This window comes from Mixophyes fleayi, chromosome 5 (assembly GCF_038048845.1).
Source record: "Mixophyes fleayi isolate aMixFle1 chromosome 5, aMixFle1.hap1, whole genome shotgun sequence".
NCBI lineage: Eukaryota > Metazoa > Chordata > Amphibia > Anura > Limnodynastidae > Mixophyes > Mixophyes fleayi.
The window spans coordinates 2114533-2139501 of NC_134406.1; the positions used below are offsets into that span (position 1 = coordinate 2114533).

The 24969-nt window shown below is 41.9% G+C and overlaps 1 protein-coding gene across 1 annotated transcript in view; it reads right to left on the reverse strand.

Moving 5' to 3' along the window:
* LOC142158009 (cytochrome P450 2C20-like) overlaps nt 1-24969 on the reverse strand; it is a 36872-nt gene that overhangs the window by 4541 nt on the left and 7362 nt on the right. The window contains exons 3-8 of the mRNA XM_075211572.1: nt 19201-19363; nt 13387-13536; nt 12873-13033; nt 6731-6904; nt 4310-4451; nt 2888-3075 (exon numbers count right to left, since the gene is read on the reverse strand). Coding sequence (XP_075067673.1) covers nt 2888-3075; nt 4310-4451; nt 6731-6904; nt 12873-13033; nt 13387-13536; nt 19201-19363 — 978 coding nt within the window. The remainder of the gene's footprint in view (nt 1-2887; nt 3076-4309; nt 4452-6730; nt 6905-12872; nt 13034-13386; nt 13537-19200; nt 19364-24969) is intronic.

Below are 24969 nucleotides of genomic sequence, written 5' to 3' on the forward strand. Positions count from 1 at the left end.
GGCGGACCGCCAATGGACTGGAATAACTGCTATTGCTGCATTACTCAAATGTCAGAGTAAGTATTATATATACTGAGAGATAGCAATATCCGAGGAGCTGAACTGCCTAAAATCAGGGCCATCTTGGACTGGACAGCTTATGATTTCCTCCAAAACTATTCTCACCCCGCGCCAGTATTGTATTATTATAGGACACAACCACCAAATTTGGAGGGGGGATCCACATTTCCAGCACAATTCCGAGACACCCGGGTGCATCTTACTTAACTGAGAGAGACATCTGTACCAACGATAAAGAACTTTGTCCCACGTCTGCACTACCGAAAGGCTTGTAGAGCTTGCCATAGTGAACTGGAACGCTTTGGTACAGAACTGATTGGAGGGAGGCCTCCCCAGTTCTCTATCCAATACACCAGTATAGCCAGGTAGAGGTTAATAAAAAACAATTGCCATATGGTTGAGACAGTATGTTTCGGCTCTATGGACACAGCACAGCTCCTCAAAGCTGGACAGGCTTCTACTCGATCCCTGCATTACACCCCTCCACCGTAGTGTCTAGCTTGCAAGTACAACCAAAACTCTAATATAGGTAGACCCAATTTTTCCTGCAAGGAGGAAAAGGCGCATACACGGCCACTGGCCACCAGCTGACCACTCCTGACCACCCCTCCATAGGACCACATTCTAAAGGCCATTGGTGTCAGTCTGGGGGTAAAGTCTGGGTTAGCAGTCATGGGGTAAGAGGGGACAATGAGGATGAGATGAATGTCAAAGTGCGCAATCTGGCCCAGCATTGGAGTGTGGGACCAATAGTGGGATGAGAGGAGTGTGGGAGCTTGGGCAGGCAGGGGAGGACAACGGTGGAAATATTCATCTCCTGTCCCTCAATATGCACCCACTGCCTGCATGGTGGAACCCTAGCCCATTCCATGAACCCATTGAGGAGGACAGCCTGGTGATATTTAGCATAAAAAGGCAACTGAAGGCCCCCTTGTGTCTTTCATCTGTATAAGATGTCATGGCAGAATCTGGGAGGCCCAGCTGCCCATATAAATTCGCAGGCCAATTTTTGAAGATGCAGGAACTATCGAGGGGGATGTGTATTGGGAATGTCTGGAGCAGATATAAAAGTTTCGGTAAAATGTTTATTTTAATTATATTCATCTTCCCTAGCCAGAAAAATCCACAAGATCACCAGTGCCTGAACTCTGCGCAAAATATGGGTATTAGAGGGACAAAGCTTATATTATATAGGTCAGAGAGGTCTCTGGGCAACACTACCCCTAGATATTTGATTCGAGAAGGATGCCAGGTGAAGGGGATGGAGCCCCAGAGACCCTTGAGAACGCGTGGGGGGATGGAAAGATTAAGGGCCATGGATTTAGAATAATTAATTTTAAAGTTTGACAGTGCCCCAAACCTCTCAAAATCGAGCATTAAATTGGGAAGTGAAACTGTAGAGTTGGTTACTGTTGCCAGCAAGTCATCTGTAAAGAGGGCCAACTTGTGCGCCAACCCTCCCACCCCCGTCACATCTGGGTTATTCCTGATAGATCGAGTCAGAGCCTCCATGCACAGAACAAATATTAATGGGGAAAGCAGGCATCCCTGGTGCGGGCCATTATAGATGGAGAATATGTCTGACAGAGAGCCATTCATTTTAATGTGAGCAGTAATATTTCTTTAATGGGAGAGGATTCTGTGAAAATATACCGGGCCCAGTCCCAAGTGCTCCAGCACTCCCTCCAGATATCGCCAATCTACCCTGTCAAAGGCCTTCTCTGCATCAGTTGATAATAATAGGGCCGGAGTACGTCTACTATCAAGCACCTGTATCAGATCTATAATCTTGGTTGTGTTGCCCAGTGTCTCGTGGCCCGGGACAAAGCCCACCTGATCGCTATGTATAAGGTCTGGTAGGAGGTTCTTCAGCGATTCGCCGTCAATTTCGCAAAGAGTTTTAGGTCTACATTTAACAGGGAGATCGGGCGATAGCTGGAGCACAGGGAGGGGTCCTTACCCTCCTTAGGAATAATCGTAACATACATTTCAAGCAACTGCCAGGAGAAGCCAGACATATCAGAGACCTCGATGAAGGCTCCTAGGAGGAGCGGATTTAATACCTGGCCAAACATCTTATAATAACTAATTGTGAAACCATCTGGTCCAGGGCTTTTGCCAATTCTTTCACAGTAAATGGTTGCTCCAGCATCTCCCTGTCAGACTCCAAGAGTTTGGGAAAATTGCATTTCTGGAGATAATCATCAATCAGTTCCCACTTGAAGTCAGGTGTTGCCACCAGGGAGGAACCCACTATGCTATATAAATGGGAATAGCAGGCGTGGAAAGCTGAGGCTATTTCTCCTGTCAAATGAGACTCTCTCTCACTGGTGTCAGCGCGTTGGGCTTTAAATGCCCGAGCTAACAGCTTCCCCGGCTTATTCCCCAATTGGAAATATTTGTGTTTGCATAGATCAGAGGCTAACTTTGTTCTATCCCGAACAAAATATTAAGGCAACCCTGGTTTCTATCAATTCAAGCAACGTTTCACCCAAACTTAGTTTTAGGACTTAGATTCCACAGTCCAGATCCTGGGGCGAACCTTGGACTCCCAAGAGGTAATACTCCTTTTGGGTTCATTGGAACACTGCCAGAGTGGCTGGGACACCTCAGACGCTTCAGCTCTCCAGTCTCCTTGACCGAAGACTTTGCATTCTGAAACCGCCTGGTTTCCACTTTTGGAATTTGTGAAATGAAGATAAGATGCATTGTCTATGAATGCTGGCTTTGCATGACGAAGTAACACCCATCAAAAAGATGGAGCTGTAAATCTTAAGTCTATAGTATTCAGCAAACTGGTAAGTCGGCAATATAAATGGGCGCATACCTTAGGGATGGTATATCCTCGAAAGTGTGTGTCCTTGGTCAACGCATGGTAATGAGCTATTGGTGCCAGGTCAAAAATTCTCTGTATCTCATGGACCACGGCATTGGTGTATGGCATCTGTGCCCTGTCCATAATTCCCGGTGGGCGCAGTGACTGCGTCACCTCATCGATCTCCTGCTGGACTTTCACTAAATATATAAATGATTAGGATGGTGGACATGAATCCAAATTAATAAAAATAAACATCCTGATAAAAAGCCTAAATTTACATGTACACCAAGAACTAGCGACCAGCCACCAATGAACCACCGACTGCAGAAGATCCCAATGGAGATTTATATATCCCTTAGCAGCCAGGCAAGTGGACCCTACACATTGTACCCTTGTCAGTAGCTCAGCACACCCAGTTTAACTTACACATCCCACTGATAGACCCTCCCCCTCGACTCCTTGGCTGCACCCCTTTGCAACGATTGGTGCCTCACACTAGAATGAGACAAAGTCAGTCCCCTATATTCTCATAGGTTTAACTTGATCATTCTGGTGTTTAATGCTAATATACCCATATAGTGACCTATATCTGACATTTTACTCAGTGGGATCCTCTGATAAAGCTGATAAACTGGTAACTGCACAAGACTTGCTCATCACCAGTTAGGATGAAAGTGCCAATCACAACGGATTGGAGCATTCATCCTCATTGTTATTATTATAAGTGCATTATATCCACACATCTGCTGGTGGGAATTCTGCTGAGCTAGGGGAACAAGGGATACCTTAGTGCAGGGGTGGGCAAACCAGTCCTCAAGGGCCATATAACAGTTCATGTTTTTAGGATTTCTGTCTGTAGAAACAGCTGGGATAATTACTGACCCAGCCAAATAGATTAACTCAGCTGTGCATGATTAAAGAAATCCTAAAAACATGAACTGTTATATGGCCCTTGAGGACTGGTTTGCCCACCCCTGCCTTAGTGGGTCTTCTGCCTCAACCAACCACCGGGACCCTACAGGTAGGAAGTTAAGCGGCCACTGAGGTTGGTTGGTAATTGGTAAATGCTCATCAGTTGAAAGCAGGGCAGATAAATAAGTTAGTCATCAACAAGCTGAAGGTTGACTACACAAATACAATAAATAATGAATTATCAATGACAGGAAGCATAAAATATGATCACAAATCAGAAATATAATCTGGATGACGTATCACATGATCACAAAAACAAAGACCAGGGTATAGGAAGTCAAGAACAAGAACAAATAAATACTCCGGTATCAGAAACATAGCTGAGAAGGCAGGAGAGGACCTCCGGACCGGGCACTGATGGTAGTTAGAGGCTGGTTCAGTTAAACAACATTGCTGTCTCAAGATAAATTCTCATCAATTCTCATAATCAATGTTATATATACAGAATGTGACTCTTACCTTGTACTTCTGGGAAACTGCTGATCACAACCAGAGAGAAATTCAGGGTAGAACTTGTGGTTTCCATTCCAGCTGCGAGTAGGTCTACGACTACCATCATTAGGCTAGTTTCACAGAAATGACCCCCAGTCAGATGTTCCTCCTGGTGAAGAAACATCAGGAAATATCATCACTGTCCTTTCATTAAAGTCAGATCACTTTATAGAAAGACTTATTACTAACATAAATATATATACCGAATGGCCAAAATAGGGCATTTGTGACAGGAGTGAAGAAGAGAACACTAAATAAAGTGGTGTTTGTGGGCCTACGTGTTTAGAACTGTGCACATTCCACAGTCATGGCCAAAAGTTCTGAGAATGACACAAGTATTGGTTTTCACAAAGTTTGCCGCTTCAGTGTTTTTAGATCTTTTTGGCAGATGTTGCTATGGTATACTGAAGTAAAATTACAAGCATTTCATAAGTGTCAAAGGCTTTTATTGACAATTATATTAAGTTTATGCAAAGAGTCAATATTTGCAGTGTTGACCTTTTTTTTTGAAGACCTCTGCAATTCCCCCTGGCAGCTGTCAATCAACTTCTGGGCCACATACTGACTGATGGTCGCCCATTCTTGCTTAATCAATGCTTGGAGTTTGCCAGAATTTGTGGGTTTTTGTTTGTCCACCCGCCTCTTGAGGATTGACCACAAGTTCTCAATGGGATTAAGGTCTGGGTAGTTTCCTGGTCATGGATCCAAAATTTCGATGTTTTGATCCCCGAGCCACTTAGTTATCACTTTTGCCTTATGGCAAGGTGCTACATCATGCTGGAAAAGGCATTGTTCATCACCAAACTGTTCTTGGATGGTTGGGAGAAGTTGCTCTTGGAGGATGATTTGGTACCATTCTTTATTCATGGCTGTGTTCTTAGGCAAAATTGTGAAAACTCTGTCCGTGTTGCTGTGTCTGATAGACTCCTACCAGTCCATTTGAATTAAGAGTCAATTCTGTCTTGTAGGTGCATATATATCTATCAGGAGGCATACCACTTGGGGGTGTAAAAAGACTCGATGATGACACTGAAGGGAATATTACAGGGCCTAAAATGTCTGAAAGAAATTGTTCTCTGTTATTAGAGAGCTTCATTTCAAAGTTACATATAACTCCACTATAAAAACATTTACATATTGTATATCTGTGAATGTTCCAAAATGACGTACATGGACTAGTTCCAGCAGGCAAATGTAGCACATAGCCTTCTGTTGAGACGTGTACCATTGGGATAGGGGGACATTTACCATCCTTGCTAGTGTAATTATTTGAGGGCCACAGCTAGATGCACTGGTCAGGCTTCCTACTGGTTCTGAGCTCTGGTCATAGTCTGTTTATAGGACAGAAAGCAATGACGGCCCTGACCAGTGATGTAGTTCTGATCTGGACAGAATCATTTTGAGAATTATATACAACTACATAACATCCACAGTATTGCAGCAAATTGTGGACCTCTATTGGGTTTCCTCCTGGTGCTCTGGCTTTCTCCCACAGTCCAAAACCCAAACTGGTAGATTATTTATCAGACCTCTCCTGTGTGCCATTCATTGCAAAAAGTGTCCCATACTTGCCTACTCTCACGGAACGTCTGGGAGATTCTTAAGTTTTGGGGCATCCACCTGACCGAGTAGACCAGTGCTGCCTTTCCACTTGTAAAGAGGACAGGGCCATGTGATTCACATCATCAGGCCGCTTGGTAGATCCTGACGATGTCGATTGTGTCATAACAGTCCTGCCCCTTGCTGCGATACGACACGTAGTTGTCATGTCCATTGCACTTGCCTTTTAGAACTCACTTCTGGGAGATTCCAAAGGTAGGCAAGTATGTATTGCCCCCATAACTACCATGCACAACTGGTGGACTTATCCTTTAGGTTGTCATTCTATTTAGGATGGACCCCCTCACTGCCAATTAATGCTAACATATTAATCCTTTTTATTACAGTGTCATACAAGCACTTCCTAATTGTTGCATTTTTAAACATAAAATACTTAATTTTTAGCCAACAGTAATACAATTTAAAATAAATAATGAATTGAAACCATAGGTAACAAAATTGACTCACTGACATCATAGGAGTCCTGACCAAAAGAAGGTTAAAGGACAATTACATAAAAAAAACCAAAACATTATTTTCGGTGGAATAATGTGAGATATGTAAAATAGTAATGTCCAATGCCCAGATGATCAGAATAGAAAACTAATAGAGGAGTGTCTGTGTGTGTGTGTGTGTGTGTGTGTATGGGGGGGGGGGGGATGGGGGTCTGGACATTGAAGTGCAGACAGGTGAGTTTTTGTTACTTTACATACAATTTACTTATTAGCTTTGGGTGGAATAATCCTTTCAGAATCGCCTGATATATAAAATATACAGCAATAGGTTTACCTCTTTTATCTTCACCAGGAAGTAGTCGATGAAGTCCCACGGTGAGGCTGGGTTCAGGTTCTGCCTGTGTTGCTCAATGTATTTTTTGACAAAGGCTTGTAGATCTAAACCTGCTTTGAAGATTTTCTGCTTGAAAATAGGTATGTCCAGGAGAAACGGGAATGTGTTTGCCAGCTACAAACCCGGAAAACACAAATACATCAAATCAGTAATTGCTTTGGTAAATATCAATCATGTTTCCTAGTGTTGTGTTTGTGTCATGAGATTATGATGATAGACAGGTAACATGAGGAATGTCGGGTGGTCTTTGGGATAGAACAAATGTAGAGAAAGTAGTGGAGGAATTTTTATTAAGCCATTATCTCAGATTCCTGAACTAGGGGTGCGAGAACTTGTTCTCATTGTCTCTTCTCTCTATGCTATGTGATATCTACTGGGATTTTATCGTTGGTCTTCCACATCCTAAGTCTTTCAACTGCAGATGACATTTGCTGAGCACCTTTAGGAAGCACACCAGAAAACTACTTGGTTTTGCTTAGCTACATCCAGATGGGCCACCCCTACTCTATGCGCTCAGGAGACACCTTCAGAAAGTAGAGGTACACATAGATGTGTTGGCAGGTGGAATATTAGATGAAACACATGATGCAAAAATGTAAGTGTGACATCAAATCCAATTGCCTATCACTCAAAAGAGTGAGAGGAAAACTGTCAATTTTTCAGCAGCCAATACATCTACCACTGTGTTTTTGAATTGGGGAGGAAACCTTAAATACAATGGGCTATCCACAAATTAAGTAACTCCCCCAATAATTTGCCCTCTCAAAGTAAATTATCTCATATCAATAAGGTCAACAAAACAAGCTCTATGGGAAATTTCAGTTTGGAGATGGTGCCCATCCAAGATTTAGTGGAGCCAGGATGGAGCTGTGGTGAGGAGAGAGCAGAGTCTCCCTCACCCAAGCAGTACATGAACAGGGGAGCAACCCCCCCTCCCCGCCACAGAGTGTAATGTTTAATTATGATCATGAGACCAAGTAACCTTTGGGAAAGTTAAGAGAATAAGTTGGTACTTGTTAAAGGGACAGCTGGATGCACTATCGACTACCAACAAATATGTATATAATTGTACATAAAAGGCATCATGTAAAATGTGTAACATCTACATTTCCTAATCAATCCGCGGCTGTCTTGTGCTGAGCACAGTATCCTACCTCAATGCCCAGCCAGTAGTCCTGATCCAAAGTAAGCAGGAGGATCCTGTCAGACTAACCAGCAAAGATATCCAGCACCAGTTACACACACCGCCCGGAAGAAAGCATTTCCAGGGGGATGTAGATGAAATATCAACATGAAAATGTTAACATTCAGAATGTCGACACGTTCATTAAGTTGACAGGGTTAAAATGTCGACTTTGTGAATGATGAAGATCCCTGGATATAGGTGAGCAATAAATAGGGTGATTAAGGAATGTTTTGGTGTGTTTTTATTTCAATTAATGTAATCTTTAATGGTGTGTGTGTTTTATTTACATTTTTCTTTGTTGCACTGTATGTCCCAGTGGGCACTAGGTGCCAGGGCATGCTGGTAATTGTGGTTCCCCAAGTGTCATCATGCCCTGGTAGCCATGGGTATGATAGCATCACTTCCTGTAAAGACACTAAGGGCAAGAAGCTGGGAGCAGCTGGAGCCCCTCTAACATCAGAAATGACTATAAGGGGTGAATGCAGAGAGTGACGGGCTATCACCCACCATCACCAAGTAATGACATCAAAATCCCATTGTTCTCCACTAGGAGCGAGTCAGATAATGTGGCATGAAAACAGTGGGGGATCTCATTTGGCCCAGAGACAGGACTACTCTTCTGTACAGCCCCTAATGGAATTCTACCAGGGGAGACCTTTTTCCTAAGACCCGCGGATAACCCTGCAGGGAGGGATTCACAGCGTGGGAAAATTTGACCCTTTAAAAAGGCCTGCAGGAGAGGATTCTGGGTGTGTCATTTTGATCCTGAAAGTTACTGGTGTGGGAGTGTCAGCTGCTGTCAGTGTGAAGGATTATGCCTGGAAGTATCGTGATTACTGGACTAAACTTTTCTGGGACTTGCAGACTTGCTGGACAGTAGCTCTATAAGACTCACGTGGTCCTACTCCATCATATCACATCTGGATCGGGCATTAATCACAGACAGTGTGGGAAAGTTCTGGGAAGTCTAGCGGTACACTGGGGTTTATTGGGACCTGGTTTATGTTTTTATGGTTATCCTTTTGCTGATTTAGAGAACTTGTATTAGACAACTCTCTAATAAAGATTCTGTTGTATCTTTCCCTGTCTCCTGTCTGCGTCCCAGAAGTCCCAGGTTACCCCGTATGAGTTTAGGCTCTAATATTTCTACCCTTTACTTGAGTAAGGGGTGTTGTCAGATACCACGGACTCCAGAGTCTTAAGAATGGTCAGTGTACAAATTTAAGGTCATTCTGTGTAAGATAAAGAGATGACCATCTACTATATACAGGGCCGACATTCAAGGCAGCCAAGTGCCAGATGTCAGAGGTGCTGTTTTTGGGCAATTCTTAGGGATTGCAACATACTACCAATAGTTTGTTCCTAATTTTAGCACCCTAGACCTGACCAAAAAGCGACGCTCTAAGTTGAAAGACTGGATACCCACTTGTGAGCTGGCATTTTAGTCATTGAAAGAAGCCATGGCGAGTGCTCTAGTGCTGGTGGCACCAAATTATAAGAAGGATTTATACAAAGAGATGTGTTACAGTACGAACCGGGAGGTGGGGTATCCAGTGGAGGGACTCCGGCAGCACTTTGCAGAGTAATGGTACCAGATGTGCTTCTAATAGCACCCCCTGGGTTCATTTTAAAGTCCTGTGAGGCAAGCGCTTTTGGAGTTTCAGGGCTTCAGCAGTGGCAGCCAGAATTCTGCTCCCCAGGGATTTGGCAACCAGCTCTCGAGCTGATTTTGGCTGGGAAATGGTGCAGTATTGGTGCAGTATTACCCCCTGTCAGTATGTGTGTGTAAAACATTCTATGAAGGTTTTAAAGCCACAGGTACCGCGTATAACATCTACACTACCGCTCACTGTTGGTGTGTGTGTGACAGCTCAGTATTTTAACTAGGGATGTGCACCGGCGACTTTTGGTGTCTCGTGTTTTGTGTTTTGGATTCGGATTTGCTTGAGGTTTTGGGTTCGGATTTGTCTCGCAAAACACCTGCCGAAAGGTTTTGGTTCGGATTTAAGGCTTTGGATTCAGATTTTTTTTTGAAAAAAGCATAAAAAGTTCAAAAATCAAGTTTTTGGGCTTATTTTCACTCCTACGCTATTATTAACCTCAATAACATTCAATAACAATCATTTCCACTAATTTACAGTGTATTCTGAACACCTAACAATATTGTTATAAGTCCAAAACGTTGCAACGAGGTATCTTTCTGGACTGCGTAGTGGAGTGGTCACCACAATATAATAAGAAAACCATCAACTGGTCTTAATTACACCAAAAATTGTACCTGGACTGCGTAGAGGAGTGGTCACCACAATATAATTTAAAAACCCTCAAATGGTCTGAATCCCACCAAAAATTGTACCTGGACTGCGTAGAGGAGTGGTCACCACAATATAATTTAAAAACCCTCAAATGGTCTGAATCCCACCAAAAATTGTACCTGGACTGCGTAGAGGAGTGGTCCCTACAATATAATTAAAAAACCCTCCACGGGTCTGAATTCTACCCAAAAAGTTTATGGACTGCATAGTGTAGTGTTCCCCACAATATTATTTAAAAATTTTGCAGCAACAGTCAACGTTGTTTAATATCTGATACACCTCTACCTGGACTGCATAATGGAGTGGCCCCGGTACTAAATTTGGTACTGGGGCCACAATACCTCCTCCAACTTCCAAGTGTAGTGTTTATAACATATAAACACTGCAGTAGTTCTAGCACGTCAATACCTCTTGTTTTAAATTATGACAGGGCATTTTACTTTTGGTTTAATTTTTTGAATTTGTTGAAATTTTGTTTTACTTTTTGAACATGGCAAACGACTGTTGATTGGTCACATAATGCCAAAAAAAGAGTTGCAAGATGGAATTGTCCTTGGGCCCTCCCACCCACCCTTATGTTGTTGAAATAGGACATGCACACTTTAACAAACCAATCATTTCAGCGACAGGGCCTACCAAACAACTGTGGCTGAAATGATTGGTTTGTTTGGGCCCCCACACCAAAAAAACAATTCATCTCTCCCTGTACAAACTAAACAGGCTCTACTGAGGAAAGATGTCATCCTCATCCTCAACCTCTGATTCCTCTCCCCCTACAGTGTGTACTTCCTCCTCCTCACACATTATCAATTCGTCCCCGCTGGACTCCACAACCACAGGTCCCTCTGTACTATCTGGAGGGCAGTGCTGTACTTCATTGAGGAATTGATTATTCATTTTTATAAACATTTTTTCAACGTTGTGAGGAAGCAACCTCCTTCGTCGCTCACTGACCAGGTTCCCCGCTGCACTAAAAACTCTTTCCGAATACACACTGGAGGAGGGACAACTCAGGTGAAATAGAGCCAGTTTGTACAGGGGCTTCCAAACTGCCTTTTTTTCCTGCCAGTAACAATATGGACTGTCTGACATGTCTATTTGGATGGTGTCAGAAAAATAATCCTCCACCATTTTTTCTATTGTGACAGCATCCAATGCAGCAACAGTAGACATGTCTGCAATGATTGGCAGGTCCTTCAGTCCGGACCAGATGTTATCAGCATCCCCGCCAGCGGGTCTTTTAGGAAAACTGAGCTTTTTCCTCGCAGCTTTATCCTCCAAATTTTTGTTTTCCATTATATGTAGCACAAGAGAGCGTACCCCTAAGCCACACACACTCGGCAAAGCCTTTAAAAATTATATGCGGCACAGGAGAGTAGCACTGGACTTATACTGCTGAATCAGTGAACTTTGTAATATAGCAGTACCACTGGTGGACTTATACTGCAGAATCAGTAAACTTTGTAATATAGCAGTACCACTGGACTTATACTGCTGAATCAATGAACTTTGTAATATAGCAGTACCACTGGTGGACTTATACTGCAGAATCAGTAAACTTTGTAATATTGCAGTACCACTGGTGGACTTATACTGCAGAATCAGTGAACTTTGTAAAATTGCAGTACCAATGGACTTCTACTGCAGGATTGTTTTTGGATATTTTTTTTTAATTTCTTTTTTTTATAATTATTTTTTTTTTTTATAACTTTTTTTTAAATTTTTTATAACTTGGGAATAATGGGGAAATAACAATGCCCTTAGAAGCACAGAGCACAGGACACAGCACCACTGGACTGAACAGGACACAGCACAGGACCCAGCAGCACCACTGAACTCAGAAGGACAGAGCACAGGACACAGCACCACTGGACTGAGCACAGCACAGCACAGGATATAGCAGGGCAGAGGACCACCTAACACAACCTCCCTCTACCCTGATCAATGCCTGAGTGAAGATGGCGGCGGCCAGCAGGGAATTTATAGAATCCGAGTATCGCGAGATCCGACAACGGGATTATGACTCGGAGCCTCGCTTTCAGTTTTGCAATTGGCGGGAATACCCGGATCTGTCTCGGTTCCGGCTCGGATCGGCAAGGTTCGGGTGGGCTCGGATTTCAGATATCCGAGCCCGCTCATCCCTAATTTTAACTGTGTAATGTTACTACTACTGAAAATCCCGCTCTGTTCCTGTGAGCTGCCTATATCTACTATGATCTACAAATAAGGGCAAACACTCTAATTCATCCAATGGCTGTCTCGGGTTGAACCCACTGCCCCGAGTCCATGCCCAGCCTGTCTGAGAGGTGTCATACACAACAGTCCTGCATCCTTTGTATAAGTTTGCTGAAGGTCTTAGAGATGTGATGTAAATATCACTATTTGCTAAAATTGTTGCTATTGCAGCAATAAGTGCAATTTTTTTTAAAATGACTTTTTGCCGCTATTTATCACCAATAATGTATCACTGTGCTACTTCCCATAGAGCTTTTCACACTCTGATAAATCAGTTATATTACAGATTACAATAAAGCACTGAGAAATGAGTCTCACATTACCTGAACATAATACCAATACTCACCTCGTGTAAGGGTGAATGAGCGTTCATTATAAACGTTCTTGTAGTTAAAATAAGTTCCTGTAACTTTGGGTCCTGATAATCAAAGTGCTCCCCGAACAGCGCGTAGCTGGTGATATTTCCTACAGCGCCGCCCAGGAGCATAATAGGATTGAAGGGTTTTCCTATGAAAATATTATTATACATTAACATTGTCTTTAATTGTTTTTCTGTCATAATAACTTTACTACATCAAACTAGTAAAATTTTGACTGATATTACAACTGAGAAAATGTTACTGTGTGTAAACGTTGTTTAAGGCATTTTTTCTATTTATATGTAAGCATAAACAACATATTTACAAGATACATTTAATAGTATTCAGAGCAATATTATTGTGCATTAAATAATAAACCAGCAATATGTATCATGTTCAACTCAATAACACACATTAAAGTCTGCAGAAGTTACACAATTTTGGTTTAATGAGTCGACGTTGCTCCATTTGTGTAGTTACTCAGCAAGGAAGACCCCTCACCTCCTATCTCTGACACGGCCCGGATGAGATTCCGGGACTCGTCCAACACCCGTTTTTCCATGACCTTCTTCCCCATCCCAAAATTCCTGAGTGACGATATTGTGAATCTGCGGAGCTGGCGCCATCTCTCTCCATTGGTGTTAGGAAAACCTAGAGAGAAAGAGGTCACATGGACAGCACAGGTAACGGGAAACGGGCAAAGCATAGTTGGCGCAGGGTAATGTTCTGTGTAAGTAAAGGCGAGCAAACTGCTCAAACTTCAATTTTGGATTTATGTGGCAAATTTGGATGTATCAGTTAAAAATGTTTATTGGACTATGCCAGTTTACTAAATGAAAAATATACAGGTGATTATTTTTATTAAAATGTATATTTATATAGCGCCAACATACTCTGCAGCACTTTACATTTGAGAGCTGTGACTGGATTACTATTGTAACCCCTGGGGATGCTGCAGTTGGACTTGAGCACCCAAGGGCTACTAATCACAATTACATCAGTAAGAAAAGAGATGGATATTGTGATTTACCAGTCCAGGAAGAGAAACTACGTCTCCCACGAGGCTACTGTGAGAAGGGGGCGGATCCTAACAAGACTGAGAAACCCCAGAGCAGGGAGGAGCATCCTGAGAAAGACTGAGCTGTGTGATAAGTCCAGATAGGGTGACCCTAAACATAAGGGCACTGGATTGGTGGTCTGAGCAGAGAGAACAGACAGTCTGCAGGAGGAGGTCTTAGTCAGTACAGTCTTTGTGGAGTTCTGGGAATGAAAGCCTGACTGTAGAGGGTCCAGTAATTTGTATGAGGAAAGAAACAGTTTGAGGCAAGTGTAGGCAATTCTCTCTAGAAGCTTGGGGGGCATGGGAGCTGAGAGATGGGGCAGTAATTCTCTGCATGCTTAAATATTGATCGAAAGATACCAGTAGAGAAAGAGAGGTTTTAAACTGTTTGACTAGGGCACAGGAGACAGGGTTCAAAGTTATTAAATCAAGAGGACAAGTAGTAGGGTAGGAAGTTAAGAGAGTAGATATCTCATCTACATTTATTGTAAACACATGAAGAGAAGGTGTCAGAGGGTGAGGGGAAGGAAATGGGCAGTTTATTTGTCGTGGAAGATACAATTTCATGTTGGGTCTTAGCAATCTTGTCCTTGACAGAAGGGTTAGGGTGGGAAAGTCAATAAGAGATTAGACATATTAAAGAGGCATTTGGGGTTAGAAGCCGGAGTGGAGATGAGAGATTGAAAGAATATTTGTTGCAGTGTCCAGTGCATTTCCATGGCAGTGATAGATAGTTGTATATTTGAGGAAATCAGGAGAAGTGCGAGCCCTTCATAATTGCCATTTCACTTTGCCAGCGAGACTTTGCAGTACCTAGGTACATGGTTGGGTACTGTATGGCGACAATGAAAAGGCCACCATTCAGAATGTCGACATAGTTGAAAATCTCAGTGCTGAGCACATATTATAAATAGCCCTAGCAGTAATTCCATAGGTCCTTCCATAGGTACAAGGAATGTAATAAAACATGCAAAAAGGAAATTAGATTGGCTAAATTAGAAAATGAAAGGCACGTTGCAAAAGAAAGTAAGACAAACCCCAAAAAGTTTTTTAAGTATATAAATGGCAAAAGGATTAAAAAAGATAATATAGGACCCCTAAGAAGTGAGATGGGTGAATTGATAAATGATACTAAGGAAAAAGCAGAGATATTAAACACGTTCTTTTCTTCAGTATTTACCAGAGAGGAACAAATGACAGGAGTAATACATAAAAATGGAAATGAAACCATGCCATTAATTAATACTTGGTTGTCAGAGGAAGAAGTCCAAAGGCGACTGAAGAATATTAAGATAAATAAAGCTCCAGGTCCAGATGGTATACACCCAAGGGTCCTTATGGAGTTAAACTCGGAAATAGCTAGACCGCTACTCTTAATTTCAGAGATTCAATCTCATCAGGCTCAGTACCAAGGGATTGGCGAATAGCAGATGTGGTGCCGTTGTTTAAAAAGGGGACGAGATCACAACCAGAGAATTATAGACCTGTAAGCCTGACATAAATAGTGGGGAAACTACTGGAAGGTATTTTAAGGGACAGTATTCAGGATTACTTGGTACGCAATAAAATTATTAGCGGGAATCAACATGGATTTGTGAGGGATAGGTCATGTCAAACTAATCTAATTAGTTTCTACGAGGAAGTTAGTGGGAACTTAGACCAGGGCAGGACAGTAGATGTGGTCTACTTAGATTTTGCAAAGGCCTTTGATACAGTGCCACACAAGAGGTTGGTTTACAAAATAAGGGAACTGGGTCTAGAAATCAAAATTTGTACTTGGATCGAAAACTGGTTAGAGAATAGGGAACAGAGAGTTGTGATAAATGGAACATTTTCTAATTGGTCAAAGGTCTTAAGTGGAGTACCTCAAGGTTCCGTGCTGGGACCACTCCTTTTTAATATATTTATTAATGACCTTGGTGATGGTTTAGAGAGTAAAGTTTCTATTTTTGCAGATGACACTAAACTCTGTAAGGTAATAAAATCAGAGCAAGATGTAGCTTCTCTACAGAGGGACTTAAATAAACTGGAGGTTTGGGCGGCTAAATGGAATATGAGGTTTAACACAGATAAATGTAAGGTTATGCATTCAGGGATCAAAAACAAGAACGCAATCTATAAATTAAATGGAATTAATTTGGTAGTGCTCGTAGACAGTAGACTTAGCAATAGTGCTCAATGTCAAGCAGCAGCTGCAAGGGCAAACAAAGTATTGGCATGCATAAAAAGGGGCATAGATGCAAGGGAAGACAGTGTAATTTTGCCACTGTATAAATCGTTGGTAAGACCTCATCTTGAATATGCAGTACAGTTCTAGGCACCACTATAAAAAAGATAATTTGGAACTAGAAAGGGTTCAGAGAAGGGCGACAAAATTGATAAAGGGTATGGAGTCATTAAGTTATGAGGAAAGGTTAGCCAGTTTAGGCATGTTTACTTTAGAAAAGAGGCGTCTAAGGGGAGATATGATTACTATGTACAAATACATTAGGGGTCAATACAGAGAGCTTTCATGGGAACTTTTTACCCCAAGGACCATACACAGGACACGTGGTCATCCCCTAAGGTTAGAGGAGAGGAAATTTCACAACCAGCAAAGGAAGGGGTTCTTTACAGTAAGGGCAGTCAAGATATGGAATTCATTGCCAGGGAAGGTTGTGATGGCAGATTCAATAGATATGTTTAAGAAAGGGTTAGACAAATTTTTAGCGGAAAGGTGTATCCAGGGATACGACCGTTAATTTAAAATAAAGGATAGTAGTGGATATAGGGTAAAAAATTGGATTGCAATATTGAGTCTGGGGGGATTTTCAAAATTGAAACAGATTGGCGGTTGCCTACTCTGGATTAATTTCAAATATAAGTGCAGGATCGCAGGGGATCCAAAATAGGTTGAACTTGATGGACTGGTGTCTTTTTTCAACCTCATCAACTATGTAATTGTGTCATTATGCGCCAGGAGCTCTTCCTGTAAAAGAGATAGTCAGCGTTGGTGTAAATGTTTTTTTATTTTACAAAGCCAGGATTCTGTGGATAATTTTTCTGGTTTATTTTTTGAAAACTGGAAGACATATTATGTTCATGCTAAACAGCCTGGTGACAGTTTGGCTTTACGACAAGGGGGTCCTACGCTTCAGGTTCCCCGGCTATAGTGTCACAGTCCTGGTTGGCAAAGCCTAGTTCCAATGCTAGTAAAATTGGGAGAACCCAGGGGCAGGCTGGGAGGAAGGGGGGCATTTGATCCCAAGGCTGGCCCCATTGTGGACTACCTTAGACTGGGTCACCTATATTTTTTTTCCTATAAAATGTCCCTAATTAGGATTCTAAGTCCAGTCTCACCCCACAGCTACAATTGGTGGCCCGCCATTTTTTCTAGTATCAGCTTAGCCTGGCAGCACTAGGGTTAAGCTATTTGAGAAGGGGGGCGCACGCTGTTTTTTTTTAAATTTACTGACTTTTATTTATTTTTTGTTATGTACTGCTGGCATTGCTGCTTTAAATTTAATACTTTCTGTCACCATCATGATTGTCAACATTCCAACCTGTTGACAGTCACAATGTCAACATTTTAACTGTGTCAACATTCTGATTGTAGACATTTCAACTACATCCAAGTATCTTCATATGGAATTCACAGATATACATATTTAAGCTCCACGATCTTGTTAGAAGATTTTCCCATCAGGCAGTAAAGCATTTTGTACTTTGATTTGTTATGGTTACAGGATGTTCTGAATGTTGCATTCTATCTGTTTCTGTAGAACAATGACCTATTGGTTTGTAGTACTTGGCTGGACTAAGCAACTATTTATATTGAGTTGCTAGTAGGGTTATTTAGTTACTGGGAAGAGGTAAGACACATGCATTTGAATGAGCGTCATTCCAAATTTTGAATATGTAAAGAGTGATAAACCAGGTAACATAAATTATTTACTATGTGAAGTCATTAACCTCAGAACAGTGACCAATGTTTATTGTTATCTGCATTGATTGGATTAGTTTTGCCAGTTTTCAAGCACGAGCTCAGTACAGGCATATTATAAGGACACCTTTATTGGTCTAATATATAGATTTAATAATATCTACCTATAATATTGATGTCTATTAGCATACCATTTTTTTTTTGTGTTTTTTCTTATATGGTATAAGTGGTTTTGACAGCCTTTAAAGAAGATTCACATGATCTTTGAAATCACAATCTCCATGAGAAGAATAAGTATCTACTATATAAAAGCCTAGTGGCGTGTGTCTGTGTGTGAAAAAAAAAAACCAAGCTGCAGCGCCACCTGCTGGGCGAAGTTATACACTGACCTACTAAATTCTTAGTGTGTGTGTAAAAAAAAATTCAGAAAGGGCTGAAATTTGGTATACTAAGATGTTTTTAATTTGTTAATTTAATTTGTTAATTGTTAAAAGTGTTTATAAAGATTTAAAAAATATATATATATATTTCTTGAAGGAGAAGTGACAGTTGGGAGTGGTTGGTGGTTGCCGGGGGTGACAGTTGGGAGTGGTTGGTGGTTGCCGGGGGTGACAGTTGGGAGTGGTTGGTGGTTGCCGGGGGTGACAGAGCGAGAGGAGTGTGATACTCAGGACCGCTGAGAGAGATCCCTGTGTCTGGATAGACATCTGGATAGATGTGGCGATGAAGATGAAGGATGAGGTGATGGAGAAGAATGATGAGGTGGTGACATGTGGCCAAAACCACGTTAAAAAAGGGCGCTTGCGTCGGGAAGTAACGCTCTTCTCCTGAGGAGGCCTGGGCTAGCCCCAAATGCATGACAAGAACCTTTTTAACACCTTAAGTAGCTTGATTTGACTAGAATGCATGAGTATCATGCACGGGTTCACTTGTACACAATATATCTGTTAATTTTCCTTTTGAAAGTTCTGTTTTGTGTTGCAACACAGCGCCAGAATTGTTAGAAACTGTTTTTGCATTTAAAGACATAGCTTGTTTTCCTCTTTAAATTTACCTGGTAACATTTATGAAGGTGAAGTTTTTCTATCATATAAGGAGCCAATATTACCACCAAAATCAGAGAAGACTACCTAACACAATACCTGTTATATGTGCATCTTTCCTCTCTACTAACTTGGGGTATAGAAACATTTTTGGGATTTTTGAAGCCAGTTCCGGCCTCTTTCTGAAACTCTGCAATTCTCCCTCGTTTAGGGGAATGACACCAATGCTGTCGAATTAACACTTTTACATGAGCAGCTGAGAATTCAGTAAATTCATAGAGGTGTCTTACTGTATCCTTCAGTCAATTTGTTTAACACCGGTAAGACCGGACGACCACTAAACTCCTCGCCATGATTTAACAGAGCGTCTTTCACTACGTCATAGCCGCAGAGAACCACAACAGGATCCGTTAGTTTCCAGATAGTGAATATGGGACCGTACTTCTTAGAGAGCTGCAGAACAAGCACAAGTGATAGTTACACCAATGGCGTTATACCAACATATACCCCAATAAATCTACCCACACAGGTGGCAGAAAAATAAAAAATAAAAACACCTGGGTGTATTAGAGACAGTAGGTGAGTTCATCCAGTAATATAACTCAGCACACATAGGGCCTTATATAACATGATGCTCAGGACCGGCTTACTATAATAATGATGGGGACAGCTGGGAGCACAGCCTTACGAAGGGGATGTCCAAGTTGAATAATTGGATGAATCCATTTTAAATTAATAATTATCGGTCATTATAGAATCCTGTGCGATTGCAATTCATACACCAGCATATGAATGTTAAATATGCAATCACATAGGAAAACACAACAAATACACTTACATTTGTAAATAGTTCACTTTTAATAAAGTTCTAACTCACATCATTTTATTATTAAGACTTAAAGGTTATCAATACAAAGATACATTTATATGGTTCAGGTCCTGAGAAATATATGGTGTTTGGTCTTATATTAATCCACCTTTTACCAGCAGGAATCCGGTACCATTAGAGAAGCGATCTCACATAGGACAGTTATGGTTAGTATAAGATTCATACTCAAAAATACTTTGTAGAAAGGGTTAGTTCAAACCAGCTTGAGACAGTTCTTAGGCAAGACATGCACAGCTTTTGGAGTGAGCTACCCCACCTTTGGTGAGGAATCTTTTGAACTGACCTATGATCTGTATTGTACTGAACTGTATTCTACTCTGAGCCAATGAACAAAGTAGTTTATCTTTGTGTACACTGGGACATCATCACTGTTTTTTTGTTAGCTCAAACAGTATAAAAAGCCAATGGACAGTATCATTCAGTCTCTTTGCTAACACAGACTTCAGGATTGATGGCTGATTACTGGATCCAGTGCACTATGCGTAATGGATTCAGTTATACCTTCTTATACTTCATCATAGTTTGCTGTAATTCTGCTATATTTTGCTATTAAATCTCTTTGTGCGTTGGAACCACAATAGCCACATTGGACAATATTTATTGGTGAGATAGTAATGGACATTACAGGGAATTCATCATTGGGGAAAGGACAGCATTATGGAAAAGCTCACATATCGAGGTCATATCTGTACATACATCAAGTGAATGCACAATAGGAGAATATACAGCGTGTCAGGGTCACCATTTTTGCTTAAAACCCCCTCTGAGGAGGGTCCTCCGGTGCTTGCATGACACGGGATGGATATAGTGTCAATGAAAGGCCATACTGGACAGTGACAAGGATGTAGTATATTGTATATTGGCATGGCGATATACTATACACTGACATGGATGTAGTATACTATATCATTCTTGCCTACTTTTAGTAGTTGGGACCCTCCAGGAGATGGCGGATTTGGCGGGGCTTGGTCAATCGGGTCATTTTGGTCCAACCAAAAAAAAATCAACATATTGTCACGTGGAGCAGGGCCAAAATAGCGCAATTCGAGGCACCCATCCTACCTGCTTCACTAGGAACGATTTGTCATGATTTGCCCCCTTCAGGTAATGACTGCCAAGAACTATGTTTGACTCTGCCATTATATGTATCCAGCCTGCAGTACCACTAATCCACCAAAGGGGCCACTGTGGTACTTGGATTGTTCTGCTATCTGCTAGAGCTAAGCTCGAAACTCTGGGATGCAAAACACTCGTCTCTAGCCTTTAAAAGACTGTCTGTCGCAGCAGTCTTTGCCAGTTCATCTGTTGCCATGCCCTGTGCTGGTTTTCCTGTGTGTTATCCTTGATTGAACTCCTGGTATTGACCTCCGCTTGTCCCTCTGTTTTGGCACAGCTTCCTGTGACTCCTGACTCGGCATTGTTGTGACTTTGCATCCGCTACTCCCTGGTCTCGTGGTGGACCGTCCGGCTTTAAACCCTGGCTTGTTCGACTCTTCTATGTCACTGTGTCTGCAGTTCATTTCTCCCCAAGCAATCCAACATCTACAGTGGGTAGCAGCTATCCAACTCCTGTGTCTGCAGTTCTTACACCTCATGTCTGATCCAGTCTCCTAGCTGTCTGCCTACCTGGATTTCTGAATACTCCGCTCTGCAGACCACTACACTTTCCCTGACCGTGACTCCTCCGGCACCTCGTGTCTCCTGAGTAACCTGAGTCCTGACATCCGTGACTCATACGGTGCCTCATGCCTCTTGAGTTATCCAGATATCCTAAAAACAGTGATTATATCTGCTTCTCCAGCCTCAGAATCAAACTTGTCATCTGGCCTCTCAGCACTGCCTCTTTGAACTATATTATTGTCCATTCTCTGTATCTGTGGCTTCCTGAGTTATCTTTGTCATTACTGCCATACCCTGCTGTACTTGCACTTACTGCTCTACCATCTATTGCATCCTAAAACCTGTGTAACCTATGTTAAATAAAAAAAAACAAAAAACACTTTCTTCCATTTATGCTCTCTCAGTGGTCTTTATATTGGGAATACTGACAAAGCGGGCAGGATGCGAAGGATTGGTTGCTCTCCCTTGAGTCCGGGAGACCTACCTGGAATTCAGGAGTCTCCCAGACATTCAGGGAGTATTGGCAAGTATGTACTATATATTGGCATGGGGATATACTATATACTGACATGGATGTGTAATATCCTGCAAATCACAGGTATATTACTGTATGCACTCATTCAGAAAACTACAGTTCCCAGAGTGCCTCTGGCAAGTTCAATGCAAATTGTGTTGGCCATTTTGTGATGGACAAACTACAAACTATAGCTCCAGGCTGCTCATTAGAGCTCCTGACGGCACTAGAAACATGCAGAGACAGATACTGCAACAAGGCACAAAAAGTCCACAAAAAAATGGGTAGTTTGGCTCCAGGAGATTCTTGTGGAAGAGGGGAGGAATCAAATGTGGACTGGTGCGGAAGCCAGTGGGTTGTTTTGCTGCTGGCTGTGGATTGTGCATTGTGATTGCTGCCTGGGATAAAGGAGCCATTGAGTGCCTGTGCTGGACTGTTGTCCTGAGGGATTTTTGCAGCTAAAGTTCTAGACTTAAGTCAGCCCAACATCTTTGGAGAAATAGGAAAGAGACCCAGCTTGCCACTGGCTATAAGATGTCAGCTGGACTCAAAAGATAAATAAGTTTATGGTTTATCTTACTTTGCTATGTTCAAGTTATTAAAGTGAAATACATAAAACTGTTATTAAATCCTCTTACCAGGACTGTGATATTGCTATTGAGAGGTTATATCGCTGTCTGAAGGAAGAGTTTATTTCAGCCAAATCTGTTGTATTTAATGTAACCTGCAAGCTGATTCAGTGTGCAAGGGACATAGAGAGGAATCATTGTCACAAGAGTTTGTCTATATTGAATCAGAAGTTTGATTCTGTTGTGGAACTGCCTAAAATAGTTGATGAGGAGATAAATGCAAGTTGTTTAACTCTACAGTTGCTGGGACAGATCGATTACTGATTGCATCTTGTATAAGTAAATAAGCTTCATGTGTCCAGCCGAAACTGTGCTTTAACCTATGGATTACAACCATAACCTCCGTTGGCTTCATCTGTTGTAAAGTAACCCTGATCTGCAGTCATTTCTGCTAAAGCATCTAACCCAAATAAACTGTTTTTTCCTTGTTGCATTTCTACTGATTTTGTATGATAAGTGGTGTATTATTGCACTGAGAGTCTACCGTGATTGATTTGTCTGTAATGGTCTACTTAACTTGCTAGCAACCATTTGTCTGTCAAAAGTATGTATCCAGTGAAACCCATTTCACTGAAGCACAGTGCTTAACTTCAATGTGAGATATTTATTCCGTGACCTATGTGTGTTGTGATGATTTATGTTTGCATATTGCTGATATTCTTGTAACCAAGATGCCTAAAATGTTATTTATTTTGTGACATGTTGAATAACATTGCATATTGATGGTATCGTGGTATTACTTGTCTACACTACCGCTACTTATCTGCCGCTGTGGTAAAACCTAATGCCACAAGCAAGGAGAATAAACCACAAGTTTATGCAGTTTTAGACCTGAGTTCTTTGTTTTATTTCAAGACTACTGGGGGGACCTTTGCCTCTCTACCATACCACCATGCCTGTAGAATCCTTCCTTACACTACTTCTGGGATGCCAACTATCCACCCTGTTACATATGTAGTATATTATATATTGGCATGGGGATATACTTTATACTAGCATGGATGTAATATACTATGTATTACCTTTATTATTATTCCTACTATTGTTTATTTATAAGGTGCCACAAAAACCTACAGCAGCATACATTATTACAAAGACATAAAGGACCAACAGGTAAAGTCCAGGGAACACATGATACATAACATTGTGTAAGGTGTTATAGTCAGGGTTTAGAACACGTTATGGAGAACATGCAAGAAGATGAATACAAGAATGAAGAAAGATGGAATGGAAGGGAGCAGAGAAGGAGAATGAGGAAGGAGAGCACTGCTAATGAGAGCTTACAATCTAATGGTGAGGGGTATTGCTGAGAAAAGAGGGGGTGACATGGAGTGAGAATGGTCTCAGAGCCGTAGCAAGAAATGTTGATGCCTGGGGCAAGAAGGAAGTGTGACCCCAAAACCCTCAATGTTAAAGAAATTGATGTAAAATATGAATTCCTTGCGCCCTCTTCATGTTTGCACCCTGGGTGTCCGCCCCTCTCGCACAGCTCTGGTTACTTCCCTGGTTGGGCTTCTAAGGGTGGAGTTAGGTAGGAGTCTGGTGGGATTTTAAGGAGTATTTAAAGCATTGGAGGCTGATGGAGAGTGGACTTGGGTTTGTGTTCCACAGGTGTGGAGCAGCATGAGTGAAGTCTTGGAGGAGGGAGTGTTATTTGGTCATCAGTGGGGTGTTATGACACTGGTCATTGACAGAGCGAAGGGAGTTGGAGTGAGATAAAGTCAGAGATTTAGGGGTGGGGAGGTAGTTGCTGAGGACCTTGTAGGTGAATGTAAGGTGTTTAATTCTGATTCTGTAGGGTATTGGGATGGTCTTGCAGCAGTGCGGAGGATGGATTGAAGTACAGAGAGGTGGCAGAGGGAGGCCATGAGAAGAGAGTTGCAACGAGAGAGCTGATAAAAGATCTGGTAACATCACAGGTGAGGAACGGTCTAATCCTGACAATGTTTGAAGGTTGAAGCAACAGAGTTGGGAGAGGGACTGGATAGGAAATAATGAAGGAAAGTGTGGAATCGAAGAGGACACCCAGGCTGAGGTTGGGATGGAAGAGTGCATTTACAGGGCCCCATAGCAAAATTTGTGCATTGGTAATGGAGCGCTCACTTCCTATGCTCCTCCCCCTCCTTTCTGCTTTTATTATATCAGAGCAGGGGCTTCTTTTCAGCAGGTGTGGTGCGACACGTACATCCTGTGTACGTGCACCGGACTGGCACATTAACATGAGGGGCCTCCACTTTGCTCTTTTGAGCCTTAGGTATCCATGTGGAGATACTAGTGACACAATATTTTGTAGATTATAAGCAGAGAGAAGTGCAAAATTTGTCTTTACAGTCCAGTTCTTGAAATGCCAGATGAGACATTTAAAAAAGGTGCAAGAGGTGGAGATTCATTCATGCACATTCACAGG